Source organism: Podarcis liolepis (assembly GCF_965112155.1).
Source record: "Podarcis liolepis genome assembly, chromosome: 8".
Lineage (NCBI taxonomy): Eukaryota > Metazoa > Chordata > Lepidosauria > Squamata > Lacertidae > Podarcis > Podarcis liolepis.
Window position 1 is genome coordinate 88,719,199 of NC_139560.1, and position 15,674 is coordinate 88,734,872.

Consider the following 15,674-nt stretch of genomic DNA (forward strand, 5'->3'; position numbering starts at 1 on the left):
CGAAGATCGCAGTTCTTATAAAGGACCCGCATCCAATACAAATAAGTCCCAACAAAAACAAGCCCCTGTCAGCGCCTCTTCCATCATCTGAGATGATGGACTCCTGTCTCGGCCGCCGCCGCCGCCTTCTCTCTGGGCGAGGGCGCCAGTCTCAGCTCAACTAGAGCCCTGGATTTCTCCATGTTCTCTGCGGGCAGCTCCCCCTCCCTCCTCCAGGGCTTGGCGAGCCTGAAAGCTTTTGTTGTGCCCCTCTGCGGTTTTTCTATCTCTATGCGCCAACCGGCCTAGGCGGGGCGGGGGGGGGGGAATCCTGACTTCAGAAGCGGAGGCTGCCCTTCCCCCCCCCCCTGCGGCCTCGCTTCGAGGAGCAGCCCGGTGGCGGAGGCTCTTCTGAACGCGACGGTATCCTTTGGCTTTGCAGCGGATGCAGGCAAGGAATCCCTTCACTCCGGGGGACGCCCTGTCCCCCCCCTTCGGGGACCACAATGGCGCCGTCTGCCCGGAGTGGCGGCCTCCCTGAGGCTTCCGCCCGCAGTTGGCGCGCTTGGCGGCCCTCCCTCCCCGCCCCGCAGGCGGGCTCTTCGCGGGGCCTGGGAGGCCTCGAGCCTGGTGAGCTCTGTTTCGGAATCCCGGCGCCTTTCTTTTCCCTCCTGGTGGCCCTTCTTTGCCTCCCTCTGTTCACTTTCCCCGCCGCCCTGCTCCCTCCCTCTTCGAAATTGGGGTAAATGGCCAGGTAAGGTTTGACCTAGACGAAGCCACGGGTCCGACAACAACTCCTTTATTAATACTGTATTTACATGCTGTCTAGTAACAAGCTGCAAGAATGAGTGATTTCCAGTGCAATATAATACAACTATAAACTAAGTATAAAGAGGAAAATAAAATCAGAATAAAAAAAATCCAACACATGCGAACTCAGGGTTTAGGTTTTGATGTAAAGGGCTTTATCCAGTTGGTACTCTGGCAGGCAAGAGGTTTTTTTTCGGAGTTGTCTGCTAATGGAGGGGGGGGGGCAAGCAATTTTTGCCAGTTCCCCCTTGCATCCATCTTAAAACATATTTTGGAGTGTTCCACCAACTGTCCAGAACAGATATTTGGAGTTCAGGGAGGTGACAGGGGGAGAAAGAATTTGCAAAAATTGCTGCCCCTTCCATTAGCAGTCACCTCTGCTGAAGCAACAGTGCATGGACAACTACTTGGAAATAAGTTTTATTAATTTTCATTTGCAGAAATCCAGTATAGGTCTTATTACAGTGGAGCCTTGACTTACATAAGCCTCTTCTTGCGGACATTCCAAATTGCATCCGCAGCCAACCCGGAAGTAAGCACCAGGTTTGCTGTGATTCGCGCATGCGTGGAAGTGGCTGCTGCTGAATGCGCACATGCACAAGATGCCTCTTCTAGCATCCCATTTCAACCAGCGAAAGAACCTCCGGAATGGATTATGTCCGTAAGTAGAGGTTCCACCGTATATCAATACCAAATTACAATGCCAATTCAAACACAAATCAATAACATAACCAATTATAAAATTTAAGTGGCCCCCTGCATGCTGTACTTCAAGGTATACTAATTCCCTTTAATTCTGCTTCCAAACTATTACTCAATCCAATTACAATCCAATCTTGATAAAATCCCTTATACCACAGTTACAATGATTTAACTTCAATTTGTATTAACACATTTAGTAATATATAAATTCGCTAGTGAAGTTATCCTTTCTTCTTCCTGTGTCAGGTATTAATCTTAATCAATTGTTCTTTTATGTCTTTGTAAATATTATGACCATCTTGGTTGTTCCTGGTCTCCTTCTTGCCTTACGGCGCTGTTGACTTGGTGTCACTCTAAAGAGATCTCTCCTCTTTTGTTCTCCAGCCCCTCTGATTGCAGCTGTAAAATTCCATCGCCATTACTTTCAGTCCCAGGAGAGGATTTCCCTGGCGCCCTGCCAAAGCCCTGGCAAGCCTCCAAGCTCTCCCTTCTCTGTCCAACTGAAGAAATTAGCTAAAATTACTCGTAGAAGAGTGATCTGGTGCCCCGCCAAAGCCTTGGCAAGTCCTCAAAGTCCAATCCGTCCTCCCCTCAATCAGGGGAAAAATAAGAATTAACTCAGTAGATTCCCAGTCTTTTAAACATTATTCCATACTGTTATGTTTTCCTCACACAGTTCCATTTGTCATTGTAATCCATATCTATATTCCCTTCTCCCTTCATCTTCACTTGCTATATGAAAAAAGAATTGGGGGGGGGGCTTTCTTGGGGGCGTTGCTGAGTCTTTTATGTAACAAAGTATTTATAACGAAGCCATTGGCTTCCCTCTGCAACACATACCGTTTTTTAGATCGAATGAAGTCATCATTCAAATTTAAATCTGTACGACCTTGTAGCTACAGTCATACCTCATGTTACGTCCGCTTCATGTTACGTTCTTTCAGGTTACGTCCTGCGGCAACCTGGAAGTACCGGAAAGGGTTACTTCCAGTTTCGCCGCATGCGCAGAAACACAAAATGATGCCATGCACAGAAGCGGCGAATCGCAACCCACATGTGCGCAGACGTGCCACTGTGGGTTGCACTCTTTTCATGTTGCGAACGGGCCTCCGGAATGGATCCCGTTCGCAACCAGAGGTACCACTGTATTTCAATTCAGCAATCCTTAATCTTGTCCCATCATTACCAGCACACATCTGTGCATTAATCCTAATTAAATTCTTAATGAACAGAAGAACCGCTCCTTCTTAATGGCACTGTTGGAGGATTACCAACAGGTGAAGTGCTTTTTCATTCAGCGCATCCCTGCCTCCCGCATTCCATGTCGGAACGAAAGCCAGGTACCGAGATGATCTGTGAGTGAAACTTCCCCCAGGGTTGGGGGAGTTTACAAAGATAATTACCCTCAGTCATCTTTGTTTATTCCTTCGCCAACAATGTCTCGTTGTCGTGGGAGCTGCGCCATTGAGGCAACTGGAACCGGAAGCTGCAACAACTACTTGGATTCTCAGCATCAGCACCTGAAACTGGGTCTGGAAACAGACTGGAAGCCAGTGCAGATGACAGCACTATCATAATATGATAAGGACGCGGGTGGCACTGTGGTCTAAACCGCTGAGTCTGAGCTCCCGTTGCTCTGTCCCAGCTCCTGCCAACCTAGCAGTTCGAAAGCATGCCAGTGCAACTAGATAAATAGGTACCGCTGTGGCAGGAAGGTAAATGGCATTTCTGTGCACTCTTGCTTCCATCACAGTGTCCTGTTGCACCAGAAGCAGTTTAGTCCTGCTGGCCACATGACCCAGAAATCTGTTTGTGGACAAACGCCAGCTCCCTTGGCCTGAAGGCGAGATGAGCACTGCAATCCCATAGTCACCTTTGACAAGACTTAACCGCCCAGGGGTCCTTTACCTTTAGCTAATATGGTTAGATGGGCCAGCCCCAGTTAACAGTCTTACAACCCTATTCTGGACAAGCTGAAGTTTGTGGCCTGTTTTCAAAGGCAGAACCACAAATGCTCCACTGAATTTGTCCAAAGGGTAGATTACCAGAACGTGGATAACCAAAGCAGATAAATCCATGTAGATAGGATTGCAGTTGGCAAATCAGCAAAAGCTGATAAAAGGTATTCCAGGCCAGGCTTAGATGTTTTTGACTTCCAGTACAGTGGTACCTCGGGTTAAGTACTTAATTCGTTCCGGAGGTCCGTTCTTAACCTGAAACTGCTCTTAACCTGAAGCACCACTTTAGCTAATGGGGCCTCCCGCTGCTGCCGCGCCACCGGAGCACGATTTCTGTTCTCATCCTGAAGCAAAGTTCTTAACCTGAAGCACTATTTCTGGGTTAGCGGAGTCTGTAACCCGAAGTGTATGTAACCTGAGGTACCACTGTATTACATTCTATTATCTTGCTGCATATCTGTTTGTGGCCATTGTTTTCCCCCTGTTCTGTTACTATAAAGGTTCTTTCGTATGCCATACAGTGCACATCATGAATATTCACAGCCCAATCCTATGCAAAATGGAGGATAACAAGGGCTGTTGGAATCAGCAGGCCTAACTCTCCATAGGGTAGAGCAGATGGCCTTCAATAAATGTCTCTGGTCTAAAGAATGTGGCTTGTGGCATATTCTGCAGCATGTGGGGCTTACGGATGAGTAGGCCTGCACAGGGTTAGACTGCTCATTTCGTTGCAGAACTTGCAGTGAAATGAGCAGCCTAATCCTATGCTTGCTTCTCACATGTAAGTCCCACTCAGATCAGTTGGACTTGCTTCCTAAACAAGCTTAGGATCAGGCTGAATGTTTCTGAATTCTCAGTGATTCTGATAATGTATTCAAAAGGAGTATATTTGCATAGTGAGCTTATATATCATATGGTGTTTTCCAGATGTTTTTTTCCATTGCAAATAGAATCCAATTTACGAAGGAACATTAACATTTCAAGTATTAGAACACAATGAACGTTACAGTAGAAATGCCAAAGGAAATATTTCTGATGAGAGATCATCCTTCATTATTCAGATCCTGCGAGACTGGGTCGTATGTATTAATACTAGATTGTGTATGTATATTTTGTACTGTTTAAATGAGAACCGAACTGAGGCATAATTCAGTTTCTCTCATAATTCATTTTTGTTAATACAATTTGAGGCAGTGTTGACAAGAGGCACAGTCCAGAAAGGTAATTGATGTTTTAAATTAGAAAGCAGAGGCATGATATTCCCAAAGCCAGGAATTTTTAAATCCTGCTGCTGTGAATGCGAGAGATTTAAACACGAACTTCATGTATAATTAACTAATGAAATTTGCTGCTACAAGATGTGGCAGCCCATCGCTCAGATAGCTTTAAAAGGGAATTAGATAAATTTGTGAATGGTAAATTTATCTAATCCTTAATGGACCCTCCCTGTTCAGAGTCTGGATACCTTTGAATGCCAGTTTGTTGTTGTTTAGTTGATTAGTCATGTCCAACTCTTCATGACCCCATGGACCAGAATGCCCGTTAGTGAGGGACAAACAGCAGGAGGGGGGCTGTTGCCATTATGCCTTCTCAAATACCGTATTTTTCGTCCTATAGGGCGCACCGGCCCATAGGACGCACCTTGTTTTTTGGGGGGGAGTGAATAAAAAAAAATTATTTCCTCCCCCCCCCAGCCGCGGCTGCCGCCCTAAGCCTTGCGCACACCTGCCCGAAGCACGGGGCGCCCTCCGGAGGGCTCCCCGTGCTTCGGGGGGTAGGCTGCCGCCCCAAGCCTCGCGTGCCCTGCGGGACCTCCCGCCGGGCTTGCAAGGCTTGCGGATAGCTTCCTGAAGCCTGGAGAGCGAGAGGGGTCGGTGCGCGCCAATGCCTCTCGCTCTCCAGGCTTCAGTGAAAGCCTGCATTCGCCCCATAGGACGCACACACATTTCCCCTTCATTTTTGGAGGGGGAAAAATGCGTCCTATGGGGCGAAAAATACGGTATATCTGAATTGTCTGTGCTGGAAACAAGATGTAAGATTGGACAGCTTGATCCAGCAGGGCTCTTTCTCATATAATATCTCCTGTTGAAATTGGGGCGTAAGAATATAAGCTTCATAGATATTCTCTTGTATAATAAATGCTTTCCCTTTTCTAGGTATTTTTGATATGCCGGAAAAACTTTCTGGAGGCAACACAGCACAAGACATGATGCCGTTGATGACCTCTGATGAGGGCCCTAAACAAAGGAACTGGGGCTTACTGGTCACCGGCGTTATTGGTGGGACATTAGTGGCCCTGTACTCTGTTGCCACGCCATTTATTGCCCCTGCGCTGAGGAGGCATTGCCTGCCATATGTCCCTGCAACTTCAAAGCAGGTTGAAAATGTCCTGAAGATGCTAAAGGACAGAAATGGACCCCTGGTTGATATCGGTAGTGGTGATGGGCGCATTGTGAGTCAAAGTCAGGTTTTGTTCTTGTTGGAGCCGTGCTAGTGTATGTTGACCTTTGTGGCGCTGTGCTCAAAGTGTATGTAGCTTTCATACAGGGCTAGGACTGGGTGAGACGTAGGAACACATGAAGCTGCTTTGACGGATCCATTGGCGCATGCAGTCCAGTCTTGTTTGGTCTCATTGGCAGCAGCTCCCAGGCAGAGGTTTCTTTCCCAGTCCTGCTACCTAAATCCTTTAATTGGAGATGTTTCCGGTTGACTTGCCAATCATGTGCATTACATTTGAACTATAAAGCACATCAGTAGAGCTGCCAGCTGCAGTCCAGTGTCCCCTGCCACACACACACGGGCACTTTAAAATCTGCTGCTAAGTCGGGTGTTGAAGCACCTCTGACTTTTCCTGCCCTGTCCACCATCCCAGGCATTCTGCACACTCCCTGCTGCTCTGGCAGTTGGGACTCCACGTTCTAGGACAAAAGGACAAGAGGAAAAATGAGAGGGAGGCAGAGTTTCTGTGACTGCTTAACTTCCTGGTTTAGGCTTCCATTCTAACCCCCAGCCTGGCAGGGCTTTGCAGAGCAGTGCTGCTGCAGTCACAGGCTGGTTGCTGAGGGATGATGATGGCTGGGCCTCATCCCTGTGCCAGGTCCAGCCGGGCCCAGCAGTTGGGTTGAGATCAGGCCTAAGCCAGTGATGACTGTGAGACTAGCTTGATATAATAATAATAATGATGATGATGATGATGTATACCCCACCCATCTGGGCGGCTTCCAGCAGAATATTAAAATACAATGATTCATCTAGTATTAAAAGCTTCTTTAAACAGGGCTGCCCTCAGATGTCTTCTAAAAGTCCGATAGTTTATTTCTTTGACATCTGGTGGGAGGGCGTTCTACAGGGTGGGCACCACTACCAAGAAGGTCCTCTACCTGGTTTCCTGTAACTTCACTTCTCGCAGTGAGGGAACCACCAGAAGGCCCTCGGCACTAGATCTCAGTGTCCAGGCTGAACGATGGGGGTGGAGACGCTCCTTCAGGTATACTGGGCCGAGGCCATTTAGGGCTTTAAAGGTCAGCACCAACACTTTGAATTGTGCTTGGAAACGTACTGAGAGCCAATGTACTGGGAGGCAATGTAGGTCTTTCAAGACCGGTGTTATATGGTCTCGGTGGCTGCTCCCAGTCACCAGTCTAGCTGCCACGTTCTGGATTAGTTGTAGTTTCCGGGTCACCTTCAAAGGTAGCTCCATGTAGAGCGCATGGCAGTAGCCATGTAGAGCGCATGACAGAGTACCACTCGGGCGAGACAGTTCGCAGACAGGTAGGGTCTCAGCCTGCGTACCAGATGGAGCTGGTAGACAGCCGCCCTGGACACAGAATTGGCCTGTGCCTTCATGGACAGCTGTGAGTCCAAAATGGCTCCCAGGCTGTGCACCTGGTCCTTCAGGGGCACAGTTACCCCATTCAGGACCAGGGAGTCCTCCACACCTGCCCGCCCCCTCTCCCCCCAAAACAGTACTTCTGTCTTGTCAGGAGTTAACCTCAATCTGTTAGCCACCATCCATCCTCCAACCGCCTCCAGACACTCACACAGGACCTTCACCGCCTTCACTGATTCCGATTTAGAAGAGAGGTAGATTCATCAGATCCTAGAGTGGTTCAGCCCTGCCTGCTCCCCCCCCCCGGAATGCCTCATTTGGAAGCTGGCAGGAGACCAGCTCATCTGGAAGAGCCCTGGGGGAAGGGTGGTTTGGATTTCTCTGACCACCTCTCAGCAGGCATATGGGCAACGGGACCAAGGGTGGAGCATGATGGAAGAAGTTGCAGCTCTTGTCTTTTTAAACCATTGCAGGAGAAAATACATTATCAGGCAACCCTGATAGTAAGTGGCTCCAAACGATTGCATCACCTGCTTGTTATGAACAAACTGACAGATTTCCGTTAAAGTGAATAGCCAAATCAATTCATTCAGATATTTGCAGGACTGAGATCAGCAATTGAACAGATAATTGCTTCAACAAGAAAACATTCCTTTTATGATTCCTATCGTATATACAGGTGAAACTCGAAAAATGAGAATATCTTGGAAAAGTTCATTTATTTCAGAAATTCAACTTAAAAGGTGAAACTAATATATGAGATAGACTCATGACATGCAAAGTGAGATGTGTCAAGCCTTTATTTGTAATAATTGTGATGATTATGGCGTACACCTGATGAAAACCCCAAATTAACAATCTCAGAAAATTAGAATATTGTGAAAAGGTGCAGTAGCTATTCAATCCATAACACCTGCAATGGGTTCCTGAGCCTTTAAATGGTCTCTCAGTCTGGTTCAGTAGGAAGCACAATCATGGGGAAGGCTGCTGACCTGACAGTTGTGCAGAAAGCCATCACTGAGACCCTCCATAAGGAGGGAAAGCCTCAAAAGGTAATTGCAGAAGAAGTTGGATGTTCCCAAAGTGCTGTATCGAAGCACATTAATGGAAAGTTTTTTGGAAGGGAAAAGTGTGGAAGAAAAAGGTGCACAAGCAGCAGGGATGACCGCAGCCTGGAGAGGATTGTCAGAAAAAGACCATTCAAACGTGTTGGGGACTTTCACAAGGACTGGACTGAGGGAATTAGTGCATCAAGAGCCACCACACAGAAATGGATCATGGAGATGGGCTTCAAATGTTGTATTCCTCTTGTCAAGCTGCTCCTGAACAAGAAACAACGTCAGAAGTGTCTTACCTGGGCTAAAGAAAAAAAGAACTGGTCTGTTGCTCAGTGGTCCCAAGTCCTTTTTTCTGATGTGAGCAACACCTGCATCTCATTTGGAAACCAAGGACCAGGAGTCTGGAGGAAGAATGGGGAGGCACACAATGCCAGATGCTTGAAGTCTAGTGTGAAGTTTCCACAGTCTGTGTTGATTTGGGGAGCCATGTCATCAGCTGGTGTTGGTCCACTGTGCTTCATTAAGTCCAGGGTCAACGCAGCCGTCTACCAGGAGATTTTGGAGCACTTCATGCTTCCTTCTGCAGATGAGCTTTATGGGGATGCTGATTTAATTTTCCAGCAGGACTTTGTCACTGCCCACACTGCCAAAAGTACCAAAACCTGGTTCAGTGCTCATGGGATTACTGTGCTTGATTGGCCAGCAAACTCGCCTGACCTGAACCCCATAGAGAATCTATGGGGCATTGCCAAGAGAAAGATGAGAGACATGAGACCGTGCAATGCAGAAGAGCTGAAGGCTGCTATTGAAGCATCCTGGTCTTCCATAACACCTCAGCAGTGCCACAGACTGATAGCATCCATGCCACGCCACATTGAGGCAGTAATTGATGCAAAAGGGGCCCAAGCCAAGTACTGAGTACATATTCATGCTTCTACTGCTCAGAGGTCCAATATTGCTCTATTTTGCAATCCTTGTTTTGCTGATTTCATGTAATATTCTAATTTTCTGAGATTGTTAATTTGGGGTTTTCATCAGCTTTACGCCATAATCATCACAATTATAACAAATAAAGGCTTGACATATCTCGCTTTGCATGTCATGAGTCTATCTCATATATTAGTTTCACCTTTTAAGTTGAATTACTGAAATAAATGAACTTTTCCACGATATTCTAATTTTTCAAGTTTCACCTGTACATGCAATAAAAATTAAATCCCATTGAACTCTGTATACAATGCTATACATGCCTAAGATCCTGATGTATGTTTGCCTTATTTAAATTATTTCTGTATTTTCACAGAATACTAAGTTCTAATATTCGGTGTCCCAAGGAATCTGTTTATTTTACTGAACAAAGACTGATTTATCTTTTTACAGGTAATAGCAGCTGCAAAAGTTGGATTCAAAGCTGTTGGTTATGAATTAAATCCTTGGCTCGTGTGGTATTCCAGGTACTGTGCCTGGAGAGAAGGAGTTCATCAGGATACCAAATTTTACATTTCAGACTTATGGAAGGTACGAGAACATTTACTACTATCAGCGATGATAGTAAAATGGTCAGTTGCAATACTGAATATGGCTTTTAACGTTTAAAAAAATGCTGCATACTAATTTTGAAATTCCAATGGGAAATAAGAATTGGAGCACACATATTAAATTAAATTAAAACCAGAGGCAAAATGGCAATTCTCCTTTCCCCCTTTCTTCAACCTTTTTGTTTGTGTCTGTCTTTGGGCCAAACTAGAGGCCGGGTAGCCCACCCATTAGGCAAGGTGAGGCGACCATCTTGGGCGGCAAGATCCTCAGGAGCAGCAGATCTGGTCTCCAAGGGAGGCATCACCTGCTGCTGCTGCATCCTCCTCCTTTGATGCGAAATCTGCCCCCTCCTTTTCAACCCCCTCCACAGCGGCCTTTTGGCAAATAGGCTGCGGATCTGCTACGCCTAGGGAGGAAATGGCGGGGGCTGCCTTCTAAGGTCTTCTCAACTCTGCAGCTGCACAGCGCGATTCAGAGTGGGGCCCTTTCCCCCTGTGGCGGCCTTTGATTCCCACTCAACCATCAGATCAGGTAAATTTGATTCTCCCCTCCTTGTTCCTGATGTAGGTCTTCACTCACCCCTTCTTCCCTGATGGTGAAGGGGGCACTCTTTTGTGGTTTGCCTCAGGCACCAAAATGTCTTGGGCCGGCCCTGACTAGAGGTCATAAGAGCAGGTGGGTCTTTAGGTCTGCCACCTCTCAGCACCTGTCACAATCTGAATTTGCAGGGTGGGGTGGTTGCACTGTGCTGCTCTTTAGATAGGACACATAGAAGACTGGGTTTATCTCTGGCTTTATCTATGTACAAGCCCACATTCATTCAGTGCGAAGTCTTGTTGCTTTCCCTTTTGGTAATGTCTATAAAAGACATCCTTTACTCTCCTTTAACGCAACTAAACCTCTCTCTCTCCTATAACTCTTTCAAGACTCTTTGCTTGGTGTCTTCTCTCTTTCCTCTGTCTTGAATTCAACTTGCCTAATCTATTTTGCTCATCTTTAATGGTCACAAGACTCCTTTTTTCTGTTCTCCTTGTATTCTGTAATCTTGTTTCGTTGTCCTTTTGAAGCCCAAATGGCAAAAAGTTCTGTTTCTCTGGCTAAAAGTTATGATCTGAGCTGTGGGAACTGGAAGTTTTTGAATGCTCTTATCTTTTGTGTTTGTAACACTGGGATTTCATGGTGTTGCCTTGCTATTTTATTTATTGTAGGCCACTTTGAGCTTTTGGGGAAAACAGCTAACAAACATTTCAAAGGAATTAAATTAATTTCCACTACTGAACCTCACCATTTCTTCCTTGCTGCTCCCAGTTGTTTGAATTCTTTATCTCCTGGTTTTGATCTGCCTCTTTTCATTGCTGTATTTAAATTAATTGGCCATCCCCAACCCAGAACCCACAGGTTGTTTTGGAATACAAGTTCCATCAGAGTTAGTGAATAAGCAGGTTATCTTTTCACTGTTAATCTGGTATGTTCTCATGAGAGTTAGTTGTTAGATGGCTGTGACTTTAAAAGAAACAGGAGCTTTTCAGAGGGTGGTAGACTAAGCAGTTCCTCTCATTTAATATACCGTAATTATGTTTGAAATTCATGAAAATATAATGAAAGAGAAACATAAAAAGACTGGAACAGGAATCTTTAATATTGGACCAGCCTACCAAATTATTTATTCCTTGTTAAATATTAGAAATATCTCTCTTCTTAAGAAACCTTAGCCTAGAAAGTTTGTTCTTGAGTGTAATATGATCAGTATCCCAGCTTAGAGACCAATCTAGGCTTCTTACGATTGAAGTAAAGCCTAGGAAGAACACACAAAATGAATTGTTTAGAAGATAAGTTTAGAAAATGAGACTTTCATTTGCTTATGCAGCAGAAATTCAGATAGGTGTTTTTTAGTGGCAGGCAAGTCAAAGTAGCAAAACTCACCACCAGTTTCCTTCTGTCGTCCATATCTAGAAACGGAGCAGGGATCTCCACTGCAGTGCATTGCTGCCATTAGACAGCTGGAGCAAAATGTTTAATTTAACTTAAATACAGATTTTCTGATTCTTAGAGTGTAAAAGAAAGAACTAGATGTACTTTTTCATCACGTTACACACATATGGTCTGTACTAAGTAGACAGACAAACAGAATTTTTAGAGGATGAATATTTATGACTACCTTTTTTTAATAGGTCAGTTTTTCCCAGTACACAAATGTTGTTATATTTGGAGTACCTCAAATGGTAAGTTTCTGTTATTGAATCATAAAATTATCTAGAATGTTGGTATATAGAAATCAAGTAGAACCTTTTTAATGAATAGGTAGGACAGAATCCTTGTTTTATGTTGGGGGGTGGGAGTAGAAACTGCTTATTAGAAAAGCTAACCAATAAACTGAAACTGACACGGGGACAAATAAAAGAGGACGTCTTCGCTCCAGTATGGCTCCCCTTTATCACATACACAGCCCAACAAGACAACGACAAGAACCCGCCGACAGCATACAAATCAATCTGGTTTCCTTGACCCAACAAGTTCTCCTCTCCCCACAAAGGCAAACAAATCCCATCACAGGCAACCACAGACAACCAACCACTCCTTGGGCCCCCAGCCTCTCACTACCAAGGAAACATAACCAGCGAATAGACACAAAACCCCACACGTACACTGCAAAAAAAATAAATGTCACCCCCTTCTCTTCCCCCCTCTTCTTCCTGACCTTATACTGTACTCAACACTAATGTCCCATAACAAATGTAACTGATCAGTAGAAAAGACTGTACAACTTGAAAAAGGAGACAAGGCATGTCCTTTTGTAAAGCATGAAAATCATTAATAATAAAAATTTAAAAAGGGGTAGAAACTGCTGCTAAAATGTGAAACTCTCCAGAAGTCTCCCCACAACCATTCAAGTGCATAGAGCCTTCCTCCCTCTACAGAGTGCTTATCGCAGGCTACGTCTGTTGTGTCTTCTGCTCATTTGCTATCAACATTTCTGTACAGCCAGTGTCTTATTCCACACTCGGCAAACCTATTTTAATTCTTGCATCCCTCTACCAGCCCACTGAAGTCTTCCAAGGTGTTTCTAAGGTTCTGCTGAAGTCTTCTGACATTTAGTCCTCACTTGATTTTATAATTCCATACGTTGTTTGACATGCATGTTCCACAGTAGGTCGTCCCTTGCCTAACTTCGAAATGAATTGGCAGTTCCTGGATGTTCTCTGTCAAGCACTGGAAAGCTAATGTTTTATATACCCAGTTAGTTATTCGTGTACATATCCTAGTGCTGAACACCATGTCCTCCCCACCGTCTAAAGGGGTTTTGTGTGGTTTTGTTCCTTCACAGATGCTGCAACTAGAGAAGAAGCTTGGAGAAGAGCTGGCATCAGATGCCAGGGTCATTGCCTGCCGCTTTCCTTTCCCGCACTGGAGACCAAAGCACAGCTTTGGAGAGGGCATTGATACTGTGTGGGCATATGATTCAGAATCCTTTGGAATGAAAGAAGAAAATGATTTGATTAAGACTAAGTGCATTCTTTCTAATTAGTTTAAATTCCAGAAGTATTTCACTGGTGCCTTTAAACGGTGAATGTGGGCATCTTATAGATAGTATTGTGTCTCATAGGCAGGTGGGAGAATATTTCGGTAGTGGTGGCACTAAATGCTTCCTGAATATTTCCTGTATCTTGCCAAGGAGGGCTTCAGCCATGAAAAATGCTTGTACAATTTCCCCCCACCCTAGTCATGGTTAGGTGGGATATAGCTTTAATTTAAAAAGTAAATGACAGAATTATGACTTACCAATTCTTAAAAATGCACTGGTAAAATGTGTCCTCAGTTATATGTGTATTTCACTCTAATGCATAATCAGTTGTAATATCTAACAAGGTTTTATTAAAAATTGGGCTGTCTGATACAGCTAACTTTCCTTTGAGTATTCTTTGTGCTTTACGATTAGATGAAGACCTTAGACACCCTTCCTCTGAAGCAGGTCTCTCCCTCGCTGCTTGCTCTTCTGCCTCCCCTTTCCTACTCAACACACTTCCACTTCATCAGAACAAGAAACTGTATTGCCACATTTTATGAGGACAGATACAGTGGTGCCTCGCAAGACGAAATTAATTCGTTCCGCAAGTCTCTTCGTCTTGCGAGTTTTTCGTCTTGCGATGCACGGTTTCCTATAGGAATGCATTGAAAATCAATTAATGCATTCCTAGGGAAACCGCCTTCAGACCAGGTCCGGGGACAGTCTGTCCCCGGACCTCTTCTGAAGGCTGGGGGGGGGGGACAAGGGCTTTTCTTCCCACCCCCAGCATTTTAAAAAACCCCGGGACAGGGGAGGACTTCTTCGCTGTCCGGGCGATCTTAAAATGCTGGCGGGCGGCATTTTAAAATCTCCCCGGACAGCGGAGGACTTCTCCGCTGTCCGGGGCGATTTAAAAGCCCCTGGGAAGGCAGGCAGGGGGGACAAAGACTTTCGCCCCCCGCCCGCCTTCAGAAGGTGTTCCCGCCCCCCGCCCCGCTTCGGAGCAGCGTTCCGAAGCGGGGCGGCTGGGGCAGGTGTTCCCGCCCCCCGCTTCGGAACAGCGTTCCGAAGTGGGGCGGCTGGGGCAGGTGTTCCCGCCACCCCCGCCCCGCTTCGGAACAGCGTTCCGAAGTGGGGCGGCTGGGGCAGGTGTTCCCGCCCCCCGCTTCGGAACAGCGTTCCGAAGAGGGGCGGCTGGGGCAGGTGTTCCCGCCCCCCGCCCCGCTTCGGAACAGCGTTCCCAAGTGGGGCGGCTGGGGCAGGTGTTCCCGCCCCCCCCCCGCCCCGCTTCGGAACAGCGTTCCCAAGTGGGGCGGCTGGGGCAGGTGCTCCCGCCCCCCCCGCCCCGCTTCGGAACAGCGTTTTAAAATGCTGGGGGTCGGGAGCGAAGCGTTCGCTCCCGACCCCCAGCATTTTAAAATCTCCCCGGGACAGGGGGAGATTTTAAAATGCTGGGGGTCGGCAGCGAACGCTTCGCTCCCGCCCGCCAGCATTTTAAGATCGCCCGGGGCAGGCGGGGGGAAGGCAGGCGGGGGGGGGGGAGCAAAGACTTTTGCCCCCCGCCGGCCTTCAGAAGAGGTCCTCTTCTGAAGGCCGGCTGTGGGCAAAAGTCTTTGCTCCCGACCGCCAGCATTTCCCTATGGGCTTTCGTCTTGCGATGCAAGCCCATAGGGAAATTCGTCTTGCGAAGCGCCTCCAAAACAGAAAACCCTTTCGTCTTGCGGGTTTTCCGTCTTGCGAGGCATTCGTCTTGCGGGGTACCACTGTATTTAAAGTGCCTGCCAGGGTGCAGGGCCACAGAAAGAGTACACAGTAGGGTGTGTGTGTGACTGGAGTTACAAGTCAGTACAAAGCATCAGAAGAAGCAGCCAATGGGAGGAGTTCAGCATCATGCTAAGTTAGTCACTTGGCAGTGTACTAGTTGCACTAGCATACTAGTGCAGTATACTACTAAGCGGTATACCAGTTGCACCAGGGAAGGGAAGGAAGCCAGCACGGTTCTTCTGGCTGGTTGTATAGCAGATTGATGTAGCCCCAACACTTCTGGTTGCACAGCAAGCTTCTGCATCCGTTGCACTGGATTTCATATTGTAGAACCATTATTTTTGCCTTTACTCCAGTGCAACAGCTCCTTGAACCAGTACTCAGAGAATGTTGAGTCCAGGCCAGTATGTTGAAATGAAGATGATGCAATTGATTTTAACAAAAGGCAGCGTAATGATAATACAGAGAAGTGCCAAGTGCTTGTAGGTCATCCCAGTCTCATTGCACATATAAACAATAACATAACTCTC

The 15,674-nt window shown here is 46.4% G+C and overlaps 1 protein-coding gene across 19 annotated transcripts; it reads left to right on the forward strand.

Moving 5' to 3' along the window:
- Positions 1-76: 76 nt before the first annotated feature.
- On the forward strand, positions 77-13,782 carry ATPSCKMT (ATP synthase c subunit lysine N-methyltransferase). Of its 19 annotated transcripts, none has more exons than XM_083519735.1 (7): positions 296-430; positions 1,230-1,450; positions 4,377-4,528; positions 5,606-5,901; positions 9,717-9,854; positions 12,047-12,097; positions 13,201-13,782. In XM_083519735.1, exons 4-7 carry the CDS (start codon positions 5,617-5,619, stop codon positions 13,399-13,401), a joined length of 675 nt encoding a protein of 224 aa, XP_083375861.1. In that variant the 5' UTR covers positions 296-430; positions 1,230-1,450; positions 4,377-4,528; positions 5,606-5,616; the 3' UTR covers positions 13,402-13,782. The 19 variants fall into 19 exon arrangements, with proteins under 19 accessions (XP_083375853.1, XP_083375846.1, XP_083375847.1 ...); XM_083519736.1 differs by lacking the exon at positions 296-430 and adding an exon at positions 575-733 and having other exon boundaries at positions 4,377-4,525; XM_083519733.1 differs by lacking the exon at positions 296-430 and adding an exon at positions 597-733.
- The last annotated feature ends 1,892 nt before the right edge of the window (positions 13,783-15,674 follow it).